The following is a 27,331-nucleotide window of genomic DNA, read 5'->3' on the forward strand; positions in this document are numbered from 1 at the left end:
CCACATGCTGTTTACGAGAGCTCAGAGCTGTGCTTATAGCGCCCTCAAGTGTGTGGTGAAAGGGGGCGGGGCAGCTGGGGACTGGAGACAGGGCTTAGAAAAGTCTTATTTTTGCAAGTACAAAAAAAACTTAACTTTTTAAATGGGACGTGTTTTTCATCCATGTACATGTAACAGGTATTTTCTTTTAACTACTTGAGAAATTATAATTGGCTGCAGCAAACCGCTTCAACCAACAAAAGGAACTATGGAGACTGGACAAATTCATAAGCCTTTATTGGCCTGGGCGGTTCACCCGAGCAGGCCAAGTCTTTCTTGAAGGCTAAATGCCAACAAACATTACACAGGTACATTGGATACCTGTTTATTATGTGTGTTGTGTTCTGTTGTAAATTTTAGCCTTCTTCGAGTAAGACTCTACTAAGGCTGACATATCACTCCAACTAAACTAATTTGCTTTTTCATTTGTTTCCTTTTCTGTATTTTTATTTTAAGTCTATAGGTTCTCAGGCCATTATTTCTTGACCTGTTATAGACTGCTTTTTATATTCACTGATCATGTAAATTGCCCTTCTGTTTGTTTGTTTTTTTTTTGTTTTTTTTTGCTTTGCTCTGGTCCTGCACAAATTTCCTTTGTGGTTTTGAATGCCCCCATTTTTGTTTTTCAGATGACCAAACAATGGAAATAGGTCTGGCTCAAATTCATGCCACCTCTATTGTCCGAACTTGTCCAGAAGGGTTGACAGAAAGTATACAGAGATGGACATATAAATACTTAAAAGAAAGCAATGCTGGGTGAGACATCATAGCATACTTGAAATAAAACAAGTAAAACAAGATGTGAACGAACTGTTGAGAAACTTGTCTACTTATTAACAAGAAAACAAAGGCCAGGAACAAAATGGTTGACATATCCAAAATAACAAAAACATTCAGACACAATTTTGGATAAACAGTACTGCAAAAGAAATATTTATTTGTTTAAGTTATTTGTTTCATGAAAAAACACGAGTTAGGCAAAACAGAAGATGACTATTTTATGAAAAAAAACAGAGTAAAGTAAAACCATCCGGCTCAGAAGTAAAAACCTTCGCAGTTCATAAGTAAAACCTTCGCACTAGCTCAGAGCTACACAGGTTTTTAAAGGAACATTACAGAATTTGTAAGACAAAAACTTGTCAATGATGATCACAGTTTTGTATAAAACCTAAACCTTCTAATGATGGTGATAGTAGAACCATCCCTTGAAATATTTCTACAAGTGGCTACAGTTAAAGACACTGAACACTATTGGTAATTGTCACAGACCAGTCTCCTTACTTAGTGTATCTCAACATATGCATTTAATAACAAACCTGTGAACATTTAAGCTCAATCAGTCGTCAAAGTAGCAAGATAATGTGTGCTTTCATATGCTTGATTTCAAGACCTCTAATTCTAAATCTGAGGTCTCAAAATCAAATTCGTGGAAAATTACTTCTTTCTCGAAAACTTTATTTCAGCAGAGAGAGCCATTTCTCACAGTGTTTTATATCAACAGCTCCCCATTACTCGTTACCAAGAAAGAGTTTATGCTAATAATTATTTTGAGTAATTCCCAATAGTGTCCACTGCCTTTAAGAGATTGATGTATCAAAAACACCAGTGAAATTTGTACAAGACTGTTTACCTACTATAGAAAACTCTTACTTGATCTGAGCCGGCAACATATAAAACACTCCCTCTGAACATGGAGGTAGAATTAGCTACCTCCATGCTCCGAGTAAGATCTGTGAGCAGCCAAGTTCTCAACATCTGCATATGAAATGACTCTAGAGATGGCTCGAGTGTTGAACATACACCCTTCAAAGCTCTCCACTCCATTCCTCTCTATTGAAATGCCACAGGGCAATGACGCGAATCAACCCAACAAGCATCCGATAAACTTATTAGCTTAACCAAACACAAAATGCTATTTCCACAGTCTGGGCTTTGGAAGAGATAGACTCGGTTCCCGGTTCTTAAAGAGTTTATGCAATGATTGTAGATTTTTGAGTAGAATTTTGTTTGAACCATTCTAGTTAACATAACATTTGCTTCAAATTGACCAAACACTCACTGATTTCTTTAAGAGAAATTAGAACAAATGAACATTACAAACCACTTCTAAAGAATTATATTTTTGATCTTAAATCTAACAATCACAAACCCGTTAGAATCACACAGAAGGTTATGCCTGATTTTGATGGTCTGGGAACTGCATTACCAAACACAGCTTTTGCTTTGTTTGTACTAAAACTGGATCAACCAACTAGGCTGGTTGATGTACTTATTAAAAAATAGAGAATGTAATTGACTTTACTCTTCACAAAACAAAAAAAGATGTCATCAACATTTAAACATTGCAAAGTAAAACGGGAAAAATAAATTTAAGGAAAGGGTTAGAAATGTCAAGAAAAAAATTCACACAAATACAGCTTCATAATAATTTCTACATTATAATAATAAACTACTCAGTAATTTGTTATTTTTTTTCCAAAAAGATTAATATCTTTAAATGGTTTTAACCTTAAAAGATAAAAGTTAAAATTGTTAAATTTGCACACTCATACATGGGTACAATTTTCAAATGATCAAGTACAGTACACCTTTAAATGAAAGCCCATACACCAGAATATATTTAGCCATGCCTCGACAGAAAATAATAAATATATAAAGAGCATCACAACAAAGGAATGGTTGCGTATAAAAAGTATATAATAGACACAAATATAATTGTTAATTTTCATAATGCTTTGCATATTAGTATTTGTAAATTCCAAACATTTTGGGTATAATTTGGGAACACTAAAACAAAAGGAATGCATTAAATGCGGTGCAACAACAATCTACTGTTCAGTTTGTGTATATTACAGTTCTATTATCTAATAAATTAACTAAGACCTAATTAAAATATAAGTTGTTTAAAAAAAAAGAGTCCAACATGAGTAATTATTCTGATCCACCTCTTAGTAGAAGCTTTTGGGGAGAAATGGCATCCCCTATTAAAACTAATTGAAAATTGTACCGACCTTAGTCTAAAATAACAGTTTGGCAAGTCGGTTTTGAACTTGTGTTTGCCTTGATTGCAGTGAATGTTTCTTGAATTTCGATTTGCAATTAAAGAACTGTTTACTCAGTACTTTCTCAAGTTATGTGAAAAGGCCACTCTTCAACTGAATACCCATTCAAATGGCTTTGCATAAGGAACTATACCGCCTTGTTATATTAAGCGATGGCTGGACCCAATTGTAAATTTAATTATGAAATTCCCAAAAAACACACAAAAAAAACGCCATTCAATAAGTTTTGCAGTGTGTCACATTTCTTTCATATAATAGGCATGATATTTCCAGAGGTTTCTTTCTTATTTAGGTTTTTAATCAAATAAACGAAAAAACATAACAAGATAAATATCTTGATTTCAAAAGGTGGAATTTTGCAGAAAGTAAAGTGCAATCTTTCTACTTCATCAACTCAAGGTGCATTTCAAAATGGCTGCCAATGGAAAAATATTCACAATGTAAAATAGAACAAGATTTATTATAACTAATATATTTTGTCTTGAAAGGCTCTCACATTTGAAGGCAAAGCGTTTTAAAGGTTGGATTAGATTCTAATCAGCAGTCTTTCATTTTAGTTTCAAACATGGAAAAAACACCCCAAAACAACAGGAGATGACAAAACATGTTTGTACTGTGATGCTGCATATCCCTAGAATAAAATTGTAGAAATAAACAAAGGTGTGTATAATGCAAACAAATGTATAATTATGATTCTGAATATTATTCTGAATTAAACAAAATATGTGCATGGTTACACGACTATGAGTTTTCTCTGTAAGATTTCCAAAAAAGGAAGGCAAACTTAAAACTTTGATAGGGTGCCTTTTAGCAAAAGTAAAGAAAATTAATTTTAAAATACTTCGAAAAAACTTCATACATTCTTCTGAATGTATGCATGCACAATGTACACACAAGCTGTTGTATAATCTATTCCTATACATGTACTATTTACAAAATGTCTTGTTAGTAATTTCAGAAAATACTTGGAAAGAAAAATAAAGATAAACAGCATAGTTAGTCACACTTGACACAAAAAGGGGTTAGATTATTAAAGTCTGCTAAAAGACCAATCCATTTAAATCATACCAATGAATGAGGCTGCCACTTTTACGATTGTTGGGTTGTCATTTTGGCGAGTTACACAATGTGCTGCTTTGCAGAGCTGCTTCACCGAGCATGCAGAGACATCAGTTATATTGGTCAGTGGTTTAATAGACTGGTCCATTAGTTTTTAAAAGAACTTCAAATTGAGTCTTGTGATCCACTCATTTCCAACAGATAGAGTCCTTACGAAAATGCGGAAAAACCACAAGTCTCTGAACACACGTGTTGTCAAAATCCAAAATTCAAAACCTGGGCTCTGTACATTTTTGCACAGAACGTTGTTGTTTTATTCCTGATTTTCAATGATATTCAATCAAAATGGCATTGAATTTGATCTTTGACTTGGTGCAAAAAATCCTCCTCAGAATGTAAAGACCCATTTGGTGTCGTCGTTCGATCACACATCATTATCAAAATATCACATAAAATGATATGTTACACAATTTTAACATGAGGTTAGAGACTGGTAACTTTTGCGGACACTTATGAGGAATCTATCCAGCATGGAAAATGGATGCATCACAAAACTTAATTTGACCTTACAGCTCTTTTTTTAGTCGTTCCAGACAGTTATTTACATAAAACATACACTGCATGACATAGGCTGAAATAAGAGAACTTGTCTACCATTTAACAGTGCATAATAGTTACATACACTAGCCATTTCACATTCTTTACTGAAGTTAGAAATACATAAAAGGTCACTCAACTAAACCTATGGTATGTACAGTTTTTAAAGGGAAAGTATTTCTTTGGTTTTTGGAACTGTTTGATTGTTTTTATCTCTTGGATAATGAATCTAACCTGTGAAAAGCTCATTTCAAAAGGTGGCTGCGTTTTTTGAGATATCACCTTAGAAGCTGGAGCAGGAAGAATAATCCACAAATGCAAAGAACAATCTGAGAGAATTTACTGTCAGTAAAGCTTCTCTGACTCAAATTTTGGGGCATAAACCTATATATTTTTCCTTAAAGGCAGTGGACACTATTGGTAATTGTCAAAGACTAGCCTTCACAGTTGGTGTATCTCAACATATGCATAAAATAACAAACCTGTGAAAATTTGAGCTCAATCGGTCATCGAATTGCGAGATAATAATGAAAGAAAAAAACACCCTGTCACGGGAAGTTGTGCGCGTTTAGATGGTTGATTTCGAGACCTCAAGTTCTAAATCTGAGGTCTCGAAATCAAATTCATGGAAAATTACAATGTTTTATACCATCAACCTCTCCCCATTACTCGCCACCAAAAAAGGTTTTATGCTAATAATTATCTTGAGTAATTACCAATAGTGTCCACTGCCTTTATCCACGTTACTTCAAAGTGAGATTATTCTCAACCCACTTTATATAATCAACAGCCGCTGTAGATCTAACCAAGAAACTTTTTTAAAGCTATTGATTTCCAGAGTAATTACCAAACATACTTTCCCTTTAACAGAAATCACTTGATGGTACCATTTACAGGAGCTGCTGGGTGTGGGTGAAATAAGGGTGGAGCAAATCACTTCCAGGGGCTAGGCTCAAGGTAAAATGTCTGGGTCAAAATCCTGAACGATAACTGTACACCAACTGGACCAACTTTCATAGAAAATATTGCTTGACAATTGTCTGCTAAGCAGGAGTGGGCAGGATAGGATACCGGTCGCAAATTGTACACGAGAGATATTTGTGTGGCTAGTAACCATATTCAGGTAAGTATGATGTTGTTGTGCTTAGCTACTTTTTGTGCTTAGGGAAACTCTAGATGGGCACAATTTCATTAAGCCCGTACGCACCAAAAAATACCTAAGCACAACAACCTATGCTTATAAAAAATATGTAGGTTTACCAGCCAAAAATACCATACAGTTACCATTGCTGTGACTTGTACCATTGTCATTTCTTGCAAATTATAAATTGAGCCCTGGTCTTTGAAGGAAGGTATGTCCGCAAAGTATGTGCACTGCCTCAGTCATGAGTAAACTTGACATCTAGACAAGATTCTCAAGATCTTGTAAACGACAACCTAATGCAGTTTCCTGTTCATGCTTTCATTAATAACTTTGAACTAAATGTTATCTGTCCTTTCCTCCCAATTGCTTCCTAAACAACAAAACATTTAAAGTTTGCACAGCTTTGTATTGTTTCTCAAACATCTCTTTTAAAAATAGTTGCCGTTTCTACTTATTTACAAAAGGTTTTTATTTTTCATTTAAAAATGCACTTTTTTGCTAATGCACCATCAAATTATATTGTGGTGGATTGCTTTTGACATTGTTTTTTATTAATATCCAAGGCAGTGTTCAGGTAGGTTTGTACAATGTAGAAATAAATCGGCAAATACCTTCTTCATTGTGAGTAGGATTTTAAACTTTGCATGGTACTTGGAAGAATAACTAAGAGAGGTTTGCGGTAACGCCATGTAAAAAGTTTTGGTTCTGAAAATAACCGATGGTTAACGACTCAACGTTTTGATCGTCTTCGAGAGAATGCTGCATTATGCTAGAGCAAGTAGAATGCAACTTTTTAGATAACTGTAAATTTAGTTTATTGGTAAAAACAGTGATTTCTCACAAATGGATGAAGAGAAAAACATTGCAAACCTTGTGTAAATGTGTTTCTTCAGAACAAACTTCATACTGTACCATTCTACATGAACTAAACTACATGCATAATACATAAGCATGCCCTTACAATGATACAAGATGGATATTGACAAAATCTTGAAAAAATCTTGACTGAACTGGCTCATCTGAATTGCTCTAATGTCTACTTGTGTAGCTCCATCTACTGCTGGTCTGCATCATTGATTGCTGTTTCATTGTTGTTTTCCTGACTTTTGTACGAGTAGATGAGGAGTGCATCTTCTGTGGATCCGCCCTCTTTCTTTGGTGGAAGCTGAAAATACATGAAAAGCACATACAAATATGAGATTTTTACATTTTATCTAAAAATGCAATCTTTTCAAGCTAGGAAAGTTCAGTTTTAGAAAAAACCTGAAGAGAAGTATTCACGGTAAAACACAAGCAATCAGGTAGGGACTGAAATGCTAGAATCGTGTATTTCTTCAGGAACATTTCAAGGAACACCAGGGTAATATACAGTCTCCATGTTGCTACTGTGGACAGTCAGTCCAGGACCAAATCATAAAGCTCTTCAGCAGGAAATACTGCTCAGCACATTTCTTTGCTAAGCAAAAAAGAAAATTAATGCAGCACCAGTGGAAACATCGTAATCTTGGTTGCATTTTGGCTGGTTACAAACAAGTTTCTGCTGCGCAACTTTTGTATGTGTTTAGTAAATTGGTGGTGCTGGCAAGCTTTGTGAAATTGGGTCTGAAAGTTTTGTGTTTGGGAAAAAAACTTTAGACTGAAGACGTGCCCTTTTTTTGATACTACCAACCCAGTGTTTAAAGACTAGATTCTGACTGGCAGTGGTTCAGTCAGCCTGCATATGACAGATAAAGAGAAGCAGACAACCAGTTATAGTTGGTAACCCACTTCACAGCTCCAGCTGGCGTCTCGGATTGTAACCCACAAACCCACTGCGATGAAATGACTACTCTGTTAAATATTGTCAAGTTGTCTGTGTCAGTCTGAACTCAACACAAAGAATTCCACCTATGGGTTAAAGATTACAATTGACACGAACCTGTGAAATTCAATTCGCAGTTCAAGTATAGGAGAACGGGGACAAACACCCATAGAGAATTAGAATTAGCACATGAACCCCTCTCTGCATGTTAATATTACACCATTCAACCAAGACCTCATAATACGATTTTAATAGTCGACACCTGTCTGCCAAATTATATATTTGGTTTGGATGATTATCATTTAGAAATGTTATATCTGCAGATGTGCAACTTTGGTACTGTAACATAGAGGTGCAACTGGCTCGGATATTGAAACATTTAACACTGGTTTTCTATGGCAGTCAAAAGGACACAGACTCTCCTGTCACACAGGCCTGCAGTCCAGTGTTAATTTCGAGCCCTGCGATATTTGTACAGAATAAAAGAAAAAAGGTTGTTCTCTTTAATTCAAGACCCCAACCTCCTCCAAGCATCTAATAAATGTCTTTTTTTTCTCACAAGAAGAAAAACCAAGGGAAAGCTTTTGTTGATTTATTGGGTTGACTCCATGTATACAGACAGGTGCACAGAGGCTCATAAATTACCATAGGCCTTTTTTGAAATACAGAGTGTGATCCATATTCAGACTGTCAATATAATGCAATATGTGTATTATTTGGAATCTCAAAGGAGCGGGAGAAAAAACTGGGATGGCGTGGCTAGCCACCAGGTGGTATGGAGGTGTTGGTGAATTAGCCAACCTGACATTCCGTCTAGGGCGGTGATTGCTTTTTTCCCCCCATAAATTCACCTCTGCTTGGTTTGGAGGTAATAGAAAATCAGAAGAGAAAAAACCTGTGTGGAGAGTTGAGTGGGGGTCGATTTTTAGAGCAATTTTTGTTGTTGTTGCCGAGTCCTTTTGTTGAAGGAGTAAGCCACTCTCGAATGACTCTAGAGGTAAAGTACAAGTACCGGGTACATCTCAGTTAAATAAATTGTTGATATTTTAACATTTTGCTACAAATCAAAATGTCAGTACAAATGTTCTTCTACAGTTCAAATGTGAAGACCTTCTTTGGGTTTAGCTGCTTTGGAAAACCCTGGTGCCAAACATGTCAATGGGAGAAGCTACCTAAAAGTCTGCAAAAGGACTGTCTCATGATTGCATGCAATCCCATCCGATGAAAAATGTAGCTCTGTTTTTGATTTTGAAAAAGTCATGTTTGACCTCAATTTTTATATGCCCTGTTCTGCTTCGGTCTGATCAAGCAATATACATTATGTGAAAAAAAAAAAAATCCTTCATGTTTCTTAATTCTGAAACATCATCTCTCAACATTTCGTGTTTAGAAAGAGTTAAAATATAAGTTTTGGTCTTTGTAAAAGTCAGGTGTAAAAGTACAAAATAAATTCAGTTGTAAATTAACGTTAAAAACAAAGGGGTTCATGCAATGCAGTGTCCAACCAGGTAAGACCAGTTTAGGATGCAATTTTTGTGTGTATGAGTGATGCCTAATTAGTTCATATTTAGCTGCTGCAACAGAAGGCTGATGACAATGGCCTTGGTTCGGCGCAGTCATTTGTTATGCGAGAGATGAGAGGTACTAGATTATCATTTTATATTTCAGTATTTTACCAGCATCAATAGATTTATCCCCTCTCCACAGTTGCCATTCACAAATAAACACCACGGAAACTCAAATTTTCAGTAAAACCTCAGAAATCTGATTAACAATTCATGGATAAATACATTTTCAGATTCAAATTTTTTCGGGTGAAAACATTATCCAAATTAAATTTTCTTTTAAGAAAATCATTTCTCAAAATATTGTTTTACTATTAACAGCTGCAGTGCCAATTTTTAACAAGTAAATGATCACGGCCACAATTTTGTTAAGTTTAGTATTTATGTATTACCTACCTTTAAACAAATATATGCAGCGTTAAAAAAGTGCAAAGTACAGTAGACAGTCCCCAAAGTGGCCACAAGTGAAAACAAACTTCATGTCATTCTGTTTGGTTCAATTACATGCGAGTTGCCGGAGGCTGAATGTAACAGCTGTACAGCTATAGACAAGCTGTAAGGGCTGCTGAGAATTACACCACGGCACTGACGCAATGTTTTACCAGCCATTGTCTCACTATTTCATGACAAGAAAAACACCTTTGCATATAAAATTATCAGAACAAAGGGTTAACCGATCCGCTTCCTAAATTCAAACGACAATAAATAATGCGTGGATGACAGCTTCTTGCATTGGTACTAATTTATTATAAAACAAAACAAATCCAGCACCAATCAATCTATATGAATACTTGCGCATTTACCATGGCTAACCACAACCATGGCCAATTGGGTCCTGCTACCAAGCCTTTCATGAATAATTACACAAAGTTAAAAATAACTTTAATTTATGCAGTATCTCTGAAGGAAAGGAATGAATATTCATAACACATCCAGGCATTTGCATTTTTCTGTGACAGCATACATCATGTTAAATGTTTTATTGGTTATGTTAATTTGCTAATTACCCTTTGCCAGTACATGTGAAATGGTACATGTAGTTACCTTACACTGGTAAGCATAATTTGTGCAACTTTTTGCATCGCTATGAAATTGGGCTCAGAAAAAGCCTATTGCCACTGTGGCCGTTGGACACTGCTGTAGCCAATGTCGTTTAATTTTCGGACACGACTTGGAATTATGCTTAAGTTCAGATGCAACTCGCTCTTATACGGAATTAACAATACGCAACTCTCTCGCCTTCAACGATTACAGAATATTGCAGCAAGGATGATCACTCACACCAAGAAAACGGAACACATCACACCAGTGCTAGCCGGCTTGCACTGGCTCCCCATCCAACAAAGGGTTAAATATAAACTGTGCCTCATTATTTTCAAGATTTGCAAGGTGATGCCCCAGCATATTTAAGTGATCTTGTGCAGATATACACCCCAGGACATCGTGGCTTACGGTCTACAAAACACAAACTCCTCAAGGAAAAAACAACTAAACATGTATGGGGGGAGAGAAGTTTTCAAAGCGCAGCACCAAAGCTTTGGAACTCCCTCCCGGACACTGTAAACTCTCCAAATCACTCAACACATTCAAGAACAGTTTAAAAACTCATTTTCATAGAGAAGCTTTTCATTAAGTTTATTTTCTTATTTTGTTGTTTGCTACTTTCAGTGCTTGTTGTTCCTTTGTAGAGTAGCGCCATGAGCGCCGCTTGCGGCGAATACCGGCGCTTTATTAAGTGTCCATTATTATTATTATTATTTTATAATGAGCTTTGAAATGATGAAAAAGCGTGAGAAGTTTTAATCAGATGAGTTTGGTGAAATCCCGACTTGACGCTTTGGTTCACCTTGAATGTTCTCCATCTTCGTCGCCAAGACGGTACTGACAAATCTGAATTCAGTGTCTTCTCTAAGATCAGGCCCAGGGCCATCTCATATGTCTTGGCATCCATAACACCACTGCTCCTTTGCTCCATGATTAAACCACAGCGCACTGGACAGATTGATGGAACATGTCAAACAGCAAAACGCTGACAGCAGACATGGCAAGTAATACATCTTCAAAATTAACTCCCAGAAATACTCTGAATGTTTGAGTTATGCAAACCTTTTTTAGTAATATTTTCCACGAGAAAAAAACAGCGTTATATACTTCTGATACTACAGATTCCTGACATGCTAATATCCAAATACTACACATTGTTAACTCCTGAACTTCATTATTAACAGTGCAATCGCTCCTTTTTCCCACTCATTAAATTTGTCCCCCTTATGCGAATCACCAGAACCACCACAACTTAGAACCAGAATCAACACAGAACCACCCAACTCAGAACCAGAATCAACACAGAACCACCCAACTCAGAACCAGAATCAACACAGAACCACCACAACTTAGAACCAGAATCAACACAGAACCACCCAACTCAGAACCAGAATCAACACAGAACCACCCAACTCAGCACCAGAATCAACACAGAACCACCCAACTCAGCACCAGAATCAACACAGAACCACCCAACTCAGAACCAGAACCAACACAGAACCACCCAACTCAGAACCAGAATCAACACAGAACCACCCAACTCAGCACCAGAATCAACACAGAACCACCCAACTCAGAACCAGAACCAACACAGAACCACCCAACTCAGAACCAGAATCAACACAGAACCACCCAACTCAGCACCAGAATCAACACAGAACCACCCAACTCAGAACCAGAACCACCACAACTAAGAATCATATCGAAAACAGAACCACCCAACTCAAAACCATCACAACTCATAACCAGAACCACCAGTGTTGATGCTGTCTCCACACTCCTGATAAAATTATTCCAGAATATAAATTGCTTGCTTAATTTTGACTGTATTAAAAGTAACTAATTATAATAATCTCTGTCAACCCTTCCTAATTCCCACATCCACCGCTCGTCAAAGTAAGCCTTTCCCCTCCACTGAATCTCTCTTTGAGTTTATAATTACCTCAATCCAAATATTGAAAAAATCAACAACCCTTTACAATGCGGATGACTCGTGGGACTTTTTAGAGTTTATGCATGGCTGAAATCACAGATGTAATATTATTGCCCAATTCAAGTGCAGCAGCTGCTGTGAATTCTCCCGTTTCTCTTTCCTTTTTGTGGGATGAATCCACAGTGTATGAAAAGGCCATTGAGGAAAGCTTTGAGGAGAGTCAAAATTGTCAAGCGGGGAGTAGATCCAATAATAAAGCAATGAGAGAAATATTGATCCGTTTATCGCCTCGTGACAACATCTGTGTTAAAAATAAATCCTGGACCACCGCGACTATGGCTACTGTACTTCAAATTAACATTTGACGTTTAAATGCGGAGTTAACTTGATTTTGTGTTGATTATTTTGTTAAAGGGGGGCGGGACAAATCCAATTTTGGTTTCCAAACGAGTATACTAACTGCGATTATAATTTACAAGAGGCATCAGTACCTAAATGTCAGACTGTATCCAAATCTGCCAACTCTGAACAATATTGTAAATAATTTGAAAAGTTTCCTGCCCGACTGGCTGCATGAATATAAGCCCGACAACGAGATAATATATTTTAATATTTTATCCAGTTATATCCGTCTTGCTTGTTGCTCACTAATATTTTGTTGGTGTGTGTAAATATTTTGTTAAAATTCCTAAAATAGATTGTCTTTCTTACCTACTGAAAATCTTTCTTTTTTCAAAAATGTGGAACCCCGTTCAAGCTTTGCATAAAGATCAGTTTTTCTATCCCTACCTTATGGTGATGCTTTCCCCCTTTTTTGAGTTTTCCTCCCACATCGCAAACTAAACATGTCATCTTCTTTTTCTCTACAGTAAATGCTTTTGAAGGTATTACAAAGAAACCACCGAGAAGTGTTTAAACGGCTACCAGAATTATGTCTTAAATTTCCCCTGGCACAATATTGTTAGATCCAAACTGTATGATTTAGAGCAACTTCAGCCCTAAAAAAATTTCTGGTTTTTTCTAACGGGTTCTTTTGTTCACTTTGTAATCCTGATTGACTGTTACACCTTGATTTGACCTCCAATGGGTTTGAGAAGGTTACAAACTTAGTTAAAGGCAAAGTTACCTTTGACATTTTTTGAACTAGTTGATTGTTTAATTTCGTTCCAAAAGGTGGTGTGTTAATGAGATATCACCGAAAATCCAGAGTAAACAATGGCCACACAGGAAGAATAATTCCTAATAGGAATACACACTTCTTAATTTCATTTTTTTTTTTTTTTTTTGGGGGGGGGGGGGGAAATGATATTTTTTTGCATAACCACGTTACTTCAATGTGAAATGTTTCTCAAAATGCTTATCAAAAGCTACTGCAGGCCTCTAAACAACAGTGTTTTATTGCCATTTATTTTAAGAGTCATTACCAGTTGTATACCTTCCCTTTAAAAAGTGTGAATTGAAATAGGAAAAGCATAAACAACATTTTGACACATGTGTGATTGCGGAGACTAAGTCGCTCCCTCCCGAAGGGTACCTGCCACATAACTATGAACTTTGACCTCAGCCTCAAGGTCAGTATGAATAAGCGCATGTAGAGGTTTTGTACCTGGAGCTAGGTGGAGCTATGGCTGAATAAAGCCGTACATTTATATATTATGTAGGCCTCGTATAATAATCTTATCCACTGACTATTGTATTTTGTAAAAAATCATTAAATAGGCCTACAATATTCTGTTGACAGCACAACCATAACACACACCCCAAAAAACGTGTCGATAAAAAGCTATAATTTGGATAGTATACAAAAAAGGAATTCTTTTCCACATGTTTTTTTATATTATAAAACGCCCCAGAAAGACTCCATAGGCCTACATGACGCAGGTCCTTTAGGTTGGTAAGCAGAACTACACACATACTACCCCCTTCTCTTAAAATGGTATTTGACAAGGCTCATAAATGCAGCAGTTATATTTCATTACACCTTGTCCAGCTCATACCAAGTTAACAGAAAATCTACCCAAGATGAATGTCCATATTCTAAAATTTGCATCGACTGCTTTGATCAAAGATGGCATTATGTCACTACACGTTTGAGTGTCCCTATCCAGATTCCAATCAAGCATGCGATCATTATTGTCAACGTTACGGCGTCTGGGCGTAGCGTGTACTCTGTAGATGTTAGCAGCGGTCATGCTGTCTGTCTTGGTCAAGTTGCGGAAAAATAACACGCTACATGCATCATTAATAACTACACCCAATGGCTTTTCTATCACAGTGAATGAGTACGACGCTTTACGAGTTTGTCTGATCTTGTCGGAGACATGGCAGTTTTGAAAGGTTTAAATGAGCATAACTAATAATTTTGCTCTTTGTTGATTAACAAAAAATGTAAATACCTAATAAATTTTAAAAATACCCAAGATAACTTTTTTGAAAATTATTATTCAAAAAGGTACATTTCAGTACTATAAATGTTGAGAAATGGATCAATAATGTCACAATACTTTATAGTTATGGAGAACTTGTAACCAGCCAATTTTGAAAATGCTCAATATACATAAATACCACAAGTTCCCAAGTCAGAGTAAAAACCAATTGTGTGCAAATCTACATCTAGGACAAAGGTGGATAACAAAATATCCACATAAATGCAGGATTTTCTCTAAAGCTGTACAAATAACCAAAGAGTATTGAGGCTACAGGCTACAGGTACAGCCTGGGGTGTGACGTAAATATTGTCAATGCTGCCTGCAGCATAAATAGGTCACGTACACAAATCAAGGGGATCTCGCGCAGACAAATTTATTTGCTTAACGTCAACATGATAAAGGTTGTGATACGTGCTTGGAAACTTTACTTTGTTGTGTCGTGATTTCAATTAAAGTTCCAGAAACTTCTGAGGGTATGGCAGGTGTCACCGGGATGGAATGTCATCTTTGAGAGGGCAAGGCCATGTTTCATTTTTCTGAGGGCACCTCCATTCGAAAATCATGAAGTGGGAAACTTCTGAAGGGGCACCAAGGCCAAGACCAGCGGGCAACAGAGGCCATGGCCTCCGTATAATTTCAGGCCTTGTGTCAAACAAAAACTTTGGTTTGGTCGAGGGTTATATCATACAGGAAGTTCTGTGAATTCAGTATTTTGGTGCAATCTTTGGCAAACTGTGTTTCCTGCTGAAGAGGATTTCATGAAAAATTAACAGGAAGAGATAAACTTGTAGATTACACCACCTTTAGTTATGTTGGTTTCCTTTTCCTGAATACCAAATATTTATTGAATATTCTGCTCTGAAAGAAAGAGATATCTAAGCTATTGGAAGTCCTCGTGCACCCTCTAAATCAGAAAATTATTTCATCAGCCTCAACATCTTTTGGTTGAGCCATTTAAAGTGCACTCCTAGAAGTAGAGTTTGAAGAAACAAGCACTGTATACAACACATTCTTTAAAATTTTATTTTGAGTGTGTGAATGTAACTTCATTTGCTCGTTTATGTGGCTGTGATTGCTAATACCAATTACACATCAGAAAGACTACTAAAACTCCACGGGGCAAGTAAAAATGCACAGTTCACTAGCCTGGTGGGCTACTTTACAGATTGCTAAAGCCCAAGACATGAATATCAGACCTGAAACAAAACCAATGTTTGTTCTTTTCTTCCTTCATGATTTTACCTATAAATTCTAGACATTGTCAATATTTATCCTCCATATAAAGACTCACTAAAGCAAAAGAAAACTTGTTTACTCAAATTATCATCATAGTAAATTCATCCACACAAAATCAAAATAATTACCCAGTGCACAAATCAATTTAACTGCATGCCTACACTCCCAAGATCTACTCATGCAAGAGAGTTGCAATACTTCCTACAGTATTATAAAGGCCACTTCCATTAGAAAAATCAAAATTATCTAGGAAAATTACAAGAGGGCAACGTGGCAATAGATATAGGCATCCAATTTTGCCAGAGTGCTTACCGTGAAATTCAAACCCCCTGTCTACTGACGACGATGACTTTATTAGATCTGGCATCCGAGGGATATACTGTAAGCTGGACCCTGATTTGAAAGTCCATGCATCTGATTTGCTTGCACAGGTGAACTTAAGTAAAGGTTTGCACTGTTCCGTTTTTTCTTTCCTTTCTTACTTTTTGAACTGCGCACATCAATTCCAATCAAGATTTGTTTTTTTTTGTGCAAAATCCTTACCCATGGGAAATTATTGTCTAGTATGGATGCTCATTTGGCAGAGAAAATAGGAGTTTTTCCAATAAGTATTTAAATTCAATGTCTGCGTGGGAATTTAATATCAGTCGTAATTTTTTTCCGGTAGAGACAAAGACAAAACAGAAAGAAAATCAACATAGAACAAGGTGGCTGCCTTGGTTGAGCAATAGTATAACACCAGAGGTTGCAGGTTCAAATCCTGCAACAGTCACTTTTCAAAGTTCACCCCAGAATTTCATTGTTTTAATTTCCCTGTACAATTAATTTACCCCATTAACTTAGTCCTTAAAAAAAACAATTTTTTTGTGAGAACAGCGCCCAATTTCTTGAATCTGCTCAACTTAGAACTCTGCACTTGCATAAGAATAACACATAGATTGCTGAGGTCAAGAACAAGAAATTGGGCCCTGGTCAAGTGTTTCTCAAAAATAAGATAAAAACCTAACAACATACATAAACACTTCAAACAGAAACCACTGTTGCACCGCCTCCCTCTCAAATGCTAATTGAGCTTGAGTAATTTGAGTTTGGCCATTTCTTCTATCCACTTAGTGAATGTGTAGAATGTATCCATGATTACAAGGGGGATATTTACATAATGTTTCAAGTAGGTATACATACAGAAGACCTTGATGTAACATTGATTAAGTGTACCAAGTACTCAAGATGCATGGAATGACATACAAATTAATATTAGTACCTCAAGGCCGTGATACAGTTGAATATCAATTTCCTAGGCTGGATGTATTTAGGTTAAGGTTAGGGGAATACAAGTAATTGGTAACGCAGCGAATGTCGTGCAGAATTATTTATGAGAGGATTTTCGTTGTTGGTACGATATTGCTATTTTTTCTATCGAAGTAATTATCACATGTACAGCCTTTGTTATGTTGTATCATGGAGGTTCCACCTCCATGGATGTATTACATCTCAGGCATTCGTATTATGCCTGGATGACAGAAGGACGTAAAGCAGCTATTAGGTGTAAAATTGTGGTTGGAGAGTTTAATCATTCCAGAGAGTTTAAAATGCCAACTGTTTTCGATACAAGAGCAATTTTTTTCAAAATCTAAAAATGCTGGATAAAATTAATGTTTTTTTTTTTTTTAACAGCAGTTCACACCTTCACCTGTTCTAGGCTCTCAACTAATTTGATGGAAACATTTCAACTGTTAAAAGATATCAGTTTGCCCAGAGTTATACCTGAGGGGCTGAGAGGACCTGGACAGGACACACATCAGATCATCAATGACTGCAGATCTTGTGACTAAACAGCCGCCAGCACAAGCTTCTCCCTTCAGTCTTTGGTTTCAAATGCTACATTTCATAATCCATCTCCTCATCCTGCCCATCGTGACAAGCGTTCAGTTTGATTGCGAAGGTTACTACCCATGCAGACAAACTGGGCCCATTCATAGAGCTGCTAAGCACAAAAATTTGCTTAGCATGACATTTCTGCCTTGATAAAAACAGGTTTTACATTCAAATTTTCATTTGTTACATATGGCTTGCTACTGATTCTTGTTAATTTACCTCGACTTTGTCTCGGTAAAATTATCAAGTCCAGGCCTCGGCGCGGGTTTAAACCACTAGTTGAAAACCTCTTCACCACACATTGATTCCCTTATTGACACATAGAATGGGAATGAATTTATTCTTTACTCCTAAAACCACAGATAAATCTTTAACAATCAATACTTAGTTGATAATGAGGAACTTGAACTAACTCTATTTATGTTAGCAGCAGGTACCGCAATGATTTTAATATATGTTATTATTAATACTATTAATATGGGATGCTTATTTAAACTAGAGGACGATAAACAATTTACTCTTCCGAAAACCAGTGATAAACCTTTAACAAACATTACTTAATTGATCATGATATGCAATCTTGAACTTTGACCATGACTGTATTGAACGATTACACCATAGGAAAGGAATACAGGAATATGGATTTGACGCTGTCATTGACTAGGTAATTTCAGACGTGTGTGAAAGAAATGGCCTTGTGTACAATGTTGTAGCCACATAATCTGTTTAACTGCTAGTTAACTTATTGTATTAAAAGTCAGATTCAATTCACAACAAAATTGTTTCTTTTTTTGGTAGGCCAAACAGAAATATTTTATTCTTTTAAATATTGTATTTAGCCATTGTCCCGGAATGCAAAACTACAGTTAAAATATATTCAACTGCAGTTTGTACCCCCCCCCTCCACCTTAACAAGACTTTGTACTGTTAAATTTCAAATTTGGATAAAACCAAACTTGAAGAAACACAGAGCTCTGATAAGCTAAAAATGTGCATGTAGATAAAACATTAGATTATTAACATAATAGACATTGATAACAATTTTCCCATGTAGATTGGTAGTCTAAATAATAATACAATATTTTAAGTACTAAATTCCTTAGGCCTATTACACAATGTGCTAAATGCACTGGTACAAGAACATCAATTGATAGTCACATACAAAGTGTACATGTAGGCTACCCATCTAGTTTCTCCAAATGAATCAAACATCCTGGTGGGGGAAATATTGAATTGAGTTGTGGGTGGGAGGAGAGAGGCCAGGAGGGTGGCTGGCTGGTGGGGAGGGGAAGGACAGTAACTGTGTTTGGTTGAAAACACCATACTGTCTGTCTGATAATTTTTAGCTGTGTATGCAGGCCTGTATGCTTCGTTTTTGAAAGGGAAAGGGCACCAAGGCATTTTCTCCTTGATAAAGGGCACCCTATGAGAAAAATGTTAACTTCTACTGTCAGTATTTCAAGGGCACCAAGGCAACGTCCAGGGGGCAACTAGTTCAGGCCTGGTGTATGTTACTGTAACTGTTACAGGGTGTCAAACTCTCAAGGACTTGATTCCTCATTGGGAGAAGAAGGTTCCAATCTTGGTAGAGGTATATCCTGATTGGGGTAGTTTTGATCCAAAAGGTTTCCTGATTAGGGACATTGATATCCTCATCGGGGAAAAATGGATTTAACCGTGGGATAGTTCTGATGACAGTGACCCTTTGAGTATTGACATTGCGCCCTCCCCTTTCAGATCAAATAGTAAAAACCTTCCAACATCCAGTTATCCTTTAATGCAGTTAAATGCCCAGGGCCTTGCTGGCACAAACAGGGTGGTTCGTGGACTGTTCGTGGACCGTCTAGAATTGTAAGAAGGTAAATCCGCCCGGTGACTGAAAGGACTTTGCCTTCCAAGGGGCGTCACAATGAGCAGGATATTCAGAAAGCATGAAAGTGCTGGATGGAAATCTTAAAGGGGTGGTAGAACATTTTGTAAGGGTGGTTTTCTAGAAATGTGGGGTCTATACCATTAAATTTAAACTATTTTTGGATTATGGGTAGTAAGTAGTGAGTACTCACTTTAGTTTCATTTCATAGTCTAATTCCATTTATTATTACGGTTGTGATTCCAAGGAATCCCGGAATAAGCAACCTATAGCTTAAGAAACCATGGAGAGAAGACAAGGCAGGAAGTTTAAGTTTTACATGTAGAAGTGGAAGGAAAAACCCAAGCAATCAGGGACTTACTGAAAACCTAATCCACATACCATGGGGATCATTTTAAAGAGATTAGCATATCTAGGATTTACAGTTGTGTTTGGTAAGAGGGGCCGGCCGTTTTAGGCCTGGTCACTGTAAACTGATCCATGAAGATTTTTATATAGTTACTGTTTTATACTGAAGTGAATTTTATGGATGGTGTAGGGTGTACAGCAGGGCTTTGCCTGCTCATCCCAATGTGAGGCAGCATGTCTCGCTACCTTTAGTGACCACCTTACTCATTTTTTTTGCAAATTTTGCCACCCCACTATGAAGAATTATATAATCATGATAAAGGAAATACTAATCAAAAATAATTATTTTATAAACTTATGAGCTCTTTTCTTGACCTCTCATCAAGAACTACAAATTAGAATTGGTGGATGGAACTATATTGAGCGCATATGCACTCAAACACATGATCATCATGATTCATGAAATGTTCAGCAGATAGAAAATACACAAATATCATCCATCCCTTTAAAGGCAGTGGACACTATTGGTAACTGTCAAAGACTAGTCTTCACAGTTGGTGTATCTCAACATATGCATAAAATAACAAACCTGTGAAAATTTGAGCACAATCGGTCATCAAACTTGCGAGATAATAATGAAAGAAAAACCATCCTTGTCACACAAAGTTGTGTGCGTTTAGATGGTTGATTTTGAGACCTCAAGTTCTAAATCTGAGGTCTCGAAATAAAATTTGTGGAAAACTATGGCACTTCAGAGGGAGCCGTTCTTCACAATGTTTTATACCATGAACCTCTCCCCATTACTCGTCACCAAGAAAGGTTTTATGCTAATAAATATTTTGAGTAATTACCAATAGTGTCCACTGCCTTTAAGTCAAGGGTGTGTGCCACCAATTTGAATGGAGTTGGGGCAGAGAATTTCTAAGCCAGTGATCCTATTCAAACATGGAGGACAAACAGCTGAGGACTGGGAGGAAAATGTTCTTCCTCCATGGGTCAACACTCTCCACACGAAACCTTTTAAACAACAAGATTTCACCACAAATACTCTGGTCAGTCTTCCACAACAACCTTTCTTCTTCAGAAGTCTGTTGAGTATGACGGGTTTACAGTGAGTCTCTTAAAACTAATACAATTTACTATGGAAATCAAAGGTATCTGACCTTAGAAAAAGCTCCGGACAGAAAAAGAAATCCCCCACCCACCACTTTATAAATCCACAAACTCAAACACTCCCATGGAATCTGCTTTACAAACTACCTGATTAGAGCCATGCTTGCACTGTACTTAGAAAGACTCGGGTGAGGTCAACAATTTACTGTTGTGTACAATTTACTATGGAAATCAAAGAGATATGACCTTAGAAAAAGCTACGGACAGAAAGAAAAATCCCCCACCCACCACTTAATATAAGTCCACAAACTCAAACACTTCTATGAAATCTGCTGACAAACAACCTGATTAGAGCCATACTCGCACTGTATACTTTTAGAAAGACTCAGGTGAGGTTGTGTACAATTTACAAATGGAAATCCAAGGTATCTGACCTTAGATAAAGCTACGGACTAAGCTTGGGCGATATCACGATATTATCGAATATCGCGATATTAATTTGGAAACGATTTCGATATCGGATGGATTTGGTTTTAATCGAATTATCGATAATCGCGATATATCGCAATATCGATTAAATATCGCGATGTATTTGCTAGCTGAGACATCTTGCACCCCATAGGTTTGGAGTAAAACCAGAAGAATAGGTCATTAGAACACCTCTCTTAAGCTATGACTGTCTCTTCTACAACTTTCACTTGGAGTTTGAAGACTGATGATGTCAAATTTCATTAATCGCGATTATATCGAATATCGCAATATATTGTCGGCGATATATCGTGAATAAAATAAATCGATATCGCCCAAGCTTACTATGAACAGAAAGAAAAATCCCCCACCCACCACTGTAAATCCACAAACTCTGACACTCCAATGAAATCTGCTGACAAACTACCTGATTAGAGCCATACTCGCACTGAATACTCTAGAAAGACTCGGGTGAGGTTGTGTACAATTTACTATTGAAATCAAAGGTATCTGACCTTAGAAAAAGCTACGGACAGAAAGAAAAATCCCCCACCCACCACTATAAATCCACAAACTCTAACACTCCAATGAAATCTGCTTACAAACAACCTGATTAGTGCCATGCTTGCACTGCACTTTTTAAGAAAGACTTGAGGTCAATAGGGTCATTCATTGATTGTTCTTATTGACAATGCAGCTCTTGACCAGATAGCTATGGATTGGATTTAAACTATTGTAAAGATAACAATGGTTGGAATTCCATTCTGGGGTGTTGGGCTTACATACATTTTGTAAAGATGTACAGTTGTTGGAAGGAACTTAAATAACTGTAAGTTTTTGTGTATTCAGTGATTTGTTAAGAGGGGAAGTGAATTATTAATGAACCATGTTATTATGAATAGTCCAATTGGTTATTGATAATAATTTGTTTACTCCATTCATAGTATCTATCCCATATGACAGTAGCTTAATTCTACTCCATGCTTACACTATGCAGTGCATCTGGTTAAATGGCTGATTGGTTGAGTAGTAATGCTGCTGATCAGGTCTTGAAATAAACCACTGATGCTGGGGTGCCATGTGCTTTTGCTGTGGTGCCCTTTGCAAAATTACAATACAATTTAAATTGTCCTTAACAAAAGTAGTTACCAAGTGCCCGTTACCAGAGCAGATTACTGTTTCCCCCATCAAGAGCCAAGTTCAGACCTGGGCCCAATCTTACAGAGCTGGAATAATTAAACAGAAAGTAGCACAGAAAAGTAGCTGCTGATTATAACAAAATTGTGCTTACCCAACAAGAGGTTACCAGCCAAACTGCTGGTACAATTTGTAAATGGTATCCTGCTTATTTCTGCTAAGCAGAAAATTCTTAAGCAATATTTTCAGTTTTAAAAAAGCAGCTCTATGAAATTCAGCCCTGTTGAATTGTTTAATGTAATAGATGAAAGAAAAAATTCAAACTAAAGAAAAAAGATCAGTAGAACTCCCTGAAGCAATTAAACAGACTGGCCAACTTCCATGTAGTCACTCAGTCAATAATGTAATTAATGAAATGCACTGGCCATGTTGGATATTTGTTGAATGTGATTTAATTACGCCCACTTCAATTCATGCCACGCCCACTTCAATTCAGGCATCTTTCTGCTGAAAGTCCCTGTAATGCCTTCCTCCATGCTGTACCTCTTCAAGCAGCAAGGAACACAATGTATGCACAAAATGTCTGGTCATTTGGGGGGGGGGGGCTGTCAGTGGTGTGAGGTTGGGTAGAATGGGGTGATTTGGGGTGAGGGGCGTGGCAAGTGAGAGTTTAATATCATCATGGGGTAGATAGAAAGTATCCATGCTTTGATGATAGGACATGCTGTGAACAAGTGAGGATGATTTTCTCAAGCATATTTTTTATTTGTGTGTTTTTGAATAGGAATTTTTATCATATAAAAAGATGTTCACTGTACTGTAGGCCATAGTATCACATGCAGTGTGCAACACTTGATTGTGTGGTACTTCACAAAAAATGTTACACTACTATTTACTATAGGCCTATTATAAACTTCTACAAGGTTAAAACACTATGGTTAAATTGTGCAATTTATAGCCAGACTTTTTGAAAAGAAAGATAAGACATCCTACAGATAAAGGCCTTGTATAGTTTATGGAAAATCATTAAAGAAACACATAATTGTCCTTTGAATGTTTACATCATTTCAGATCTTTTCCTTACCTTTTCCATTGAGTACTAGCAAGCAAAACCAGTAGCTAACTTGTCATTTCACTAGCCCCTAGCTTTTTCACTTGTCCATACTTCAAAAAATAGGATGTTTTTCATGTCTGGACCAGCTAGCTGGACCACTTGCTGGAGTGAATTTTGACTATCCTCGGGTGTTTTTAACCAGAGGATAGTCAATTTGGCAAGAGGACCCATGTTAGAAGAACGCTGATTGTGACAATATTTGTAACAATTTCCGTATCCTGCCACCACTTTTCACTTGTTTTAACCAAACAGAATATCTCATTTGAGTATATACTAATTTATTTCATAACGAATGAGTGGTGGCAGAATCCGGAAATTTGTCCTGATGTTTTTGTAAAATCTTACCGATATTCTACTGCATCTGAACACTTCCAACTGAGCGGGAATCTGCAGTTTCTCCACTGCCTTGGGGAAAGCCAAAACAGCAGCAATATCAAGCACTTCATCCGGTTCGTCAAACAGGTCAGTGTTCAGAGGTCTGTTGGGTGCTGGGTGTAGCTTCGCTGCAGCCCAACTCACTGGGAGAGCGAGCAAGGGGTGTAGGGTCAGGTAACCCACGTTGAAGACTTCATGGAGCTCAACGACGAAGGACTCTTCCTCTGCAATGTTCTTCTTGGTGAGGATAAGACCCGATTGCTCCATAGAACGCTCCAAGGCCTCGAGGGTGGGTGGGCCGGAGGTCGTCATTATTTCAGCTTGGGATGGCGGTGTCGTTGTTATGGTGATATACATCAACAATTGATTTCACCAACACTAGTGAGTGTAGTGGCTTTAATTTCCAAAAAAAGTCAGACCATTTGCAGAGAACTTTGCACAAAACGAACTACCTCAATTCAGTAAAGGTAAAGGGTAGATTAGAGGTGACATTCACAATCCATAAAAATAATGTGGTCTGTTAATTTCTATGCTGCTGTAAAATGACTAACCTTAATTTGCTCGTCCAGCTTTTTCTTGGACAGGGCGTGGATGGTATGCAGGATGGATTTATTTAGTTCATGTAGTTATAAATTGCTTCAACAGCCCAACCCTTCATCAACGTTAATCAAGGCCAGACCCACACATCAGCACATGTCACAAACAAGTGGTTTTTACATGCGAGTACTGTCAGTGTAGAGACTTTGTGTTTGAAACCTTGACACCGGTGTACGTGTCAATCTCGGAGTGCCGTGGTGTTTACGCGGCCAAACATTCAACGGTACACAGGGCGCATTGTACGGCGGAGGTCGTTGGTGTCAATCCACTCTTGCATTTGCGGACTCCACAAAGAAACTACTGATGGATGTTCGTTGAATATCCCAACAAGTGGTTAAATTATGAAGCGATGGAAAACTGCTGGAATGAATAATATTGCCGTGAATCACTAACCTGAGATCGTGGTATTCTCACCTCGATTTATAGAGCTGCATGTATGAAAATGACTGCCTGTCTACCTACAAATCGAAACACAACACAACTACTACACACAGTCAGCACCACCAACAGTTAGTCGCACAGTGCATGCAGTGTGTGCGTAAACACAGTAATGTAACACACGCACTATGTAAGGAACACCCCTGTACCAAAATGACACAGTCCGCTAGACGTTCTCACCAGCCGTAGCCAGCATATACTATGGGCCGTATCCAGATTTGTGGCTACAGCTATGGCTACGGCTGTTGCTAAATGTGTTGTCAAAGACGTCCTATACTCTAACGCCCGACGACCCAGAAAGCTAGCCGTAGCCGTAGATGTAGCCGCTAATTTGGACACGGCTTAAAGATAAATCCAAGCCACCCTAAAACTAAGTGCGTTCTCCCAGGCACCAGTTAAAGTGGTTGTTCCTGTCTCTGAAACATACCACAAACTCTATGCACTAAACAAATACAAATTTATCGGCTCTACTTAACTTTTCCCCGCACAATTAGACACCTCATTTTTAAAATGTCATCTTCTAAATTCAACATTATATAATTGTTTGAAGCTTTGTATTGTTGGCAAGGATAAAGTTATTATTTTGCCAATTTTATAAACATTGGTAAGAATAAAAAATACAAGAACGAATCCTTTTGTGTCCTTTATATGGTAAAAATCTGTAGCAAAATACTTACCAATCAAAAGGACCTTGACGTGCTTTATGAAACTTAGCAAGGAAGAAGTTTTCTTTATCAGAGTGTTTCAGCTATTCACAAAATGGACCAATAGAGGGCAGTGTACAAAATCATTGGGTTTTTGATTGAGTAGGGCAATTCAATGGGTTGGGAAAATTGTTTCATTGCTGAACTGTTTTAATAATAAATTTATCATAAATATGTTTTCTTGCCCATTGGCAGCTTGGTGTTTTGTTGCTCCGTGGGGTTCAAACAGCTCAAAGAATTATTATAATAGTTCTGTTGACTATAATTGTTGATAACAATTCAATTTTCATAAAATAAGATCACAATAAATTTAAGTAATGTTGTACTCTGAAAACTGTTTAATTTGTTTCAGTTGCAGTAAACAAATTTAACCCTACACCAATGTGTGATGATGGGCACTGTGTTACATTTTCACAAATCCTAGGAAGGGTAATTAAATTCACAACCAAACTTTGGGTAGGATTCGAACCCTTCCTTTGCATAATGCATTGTGAGAAACACAAACACCAACACACTTTTAGAGACCAATGAACAGAAGAATAACATGTACATGTGTGTAACTATTATATTTATTTAAAATATCTTGTATTTTTATCTACAAAACTATAATGATTAATACAAATCTATGTGTTTATATATATTCAGTGGAAACTAAACTATACATTATCTTAAAACTATACTGATGGTCTACTATATACTATAAAGTATCATTAAATCTATAGGAAGACAAGTTCATTTTAACTAAAACAAATTATTTATAAAATATTACAGTTGGATTTGTTATAAACTGCATAATATCATTGAAAAAGTCAACATGAAATTTTTTTAACCTTATACTTTTGTTTCTTGAATAAAACTCATTTTAATCAGAGGCACATAGTTAGGGGAAAATTAACACTTCTTGGAAAACAATTATTTCTACATTTTACAATCATCTCATCACTTGTCCATTTCGGTGGCTGAAAAGCAATAACTATAATCCCCTATAATTTTATACAAAATAATATATATTTCACTATAGTTGCCTTTAACTTAAAGCATTTTGGGGAACTTGTAAGTGTCATAACAAAGTTCTACGACAGAAACGTTAGGAAATTTAGAGCACATTTAGGAAATTAAATTTGGTTACTTGGAAGCCCTCTGTTCTTAGGGGTAGGTTTTAAGTAGAACTTACACTCAAAAGCATTGAATGGTGTTTACTTCTGTGGAAGGCAGAACTTAATTGTTGGTTTCCTTTATAGGCAGTGGACACTATTGGTAATTGTCAAAGACAAGCCTTCACAGTTGGTGTATCTCAACATATGCATAAAATAACAAACCTGTGAAAATTTGAGCTCAATCGGTCATCGAACTTGCGAGATAATAATGAAAGAAAAAAACACC

At 37.0% G+C, this 27,331-nt stretch overlaps 1 protein-coding gene across 1 annotated transcript; it reads right to left on the reverse strand.

Moving 5' to 3' along the window:
- Positions 1–5,441: 5,441 nt before the first annotated feature.
- Positions 5,442–25,334, reverse strand: LOC117296011. The gene is made up of 2 exons (XM_033778847.1): positions 24,180–25,334; positions 5,442–7,066 (listed from the first exon to the last, which is right to left on the reverse strand). Exons 1-2 carry the CDS (start codon positions 24,564–24,566, stop codon positions 6,956–6,958), a joined length of 498 nt encoding a protein of 165 aa, XP_033634738.1. The 5' UTR covers positions 24,567–25,334; the 3' UTR covers positions 5,442–6,955.
- Positions 25,335–27,331: the final 1,997 nt, after the last annotated feature.

Source organism: Asterias rubens, chromosome 10 (genome assembly GCF_902459465.1).
Source record: "Asterias rubens chromosome 10, eAstRub1.3, whole genome shotgun sequence".
NCBI lineage: Eukaryota > Metazoa > Echinodermata > Asteroidea > Forcipulatida > Asteriidae > Asterias > Asterias rubens.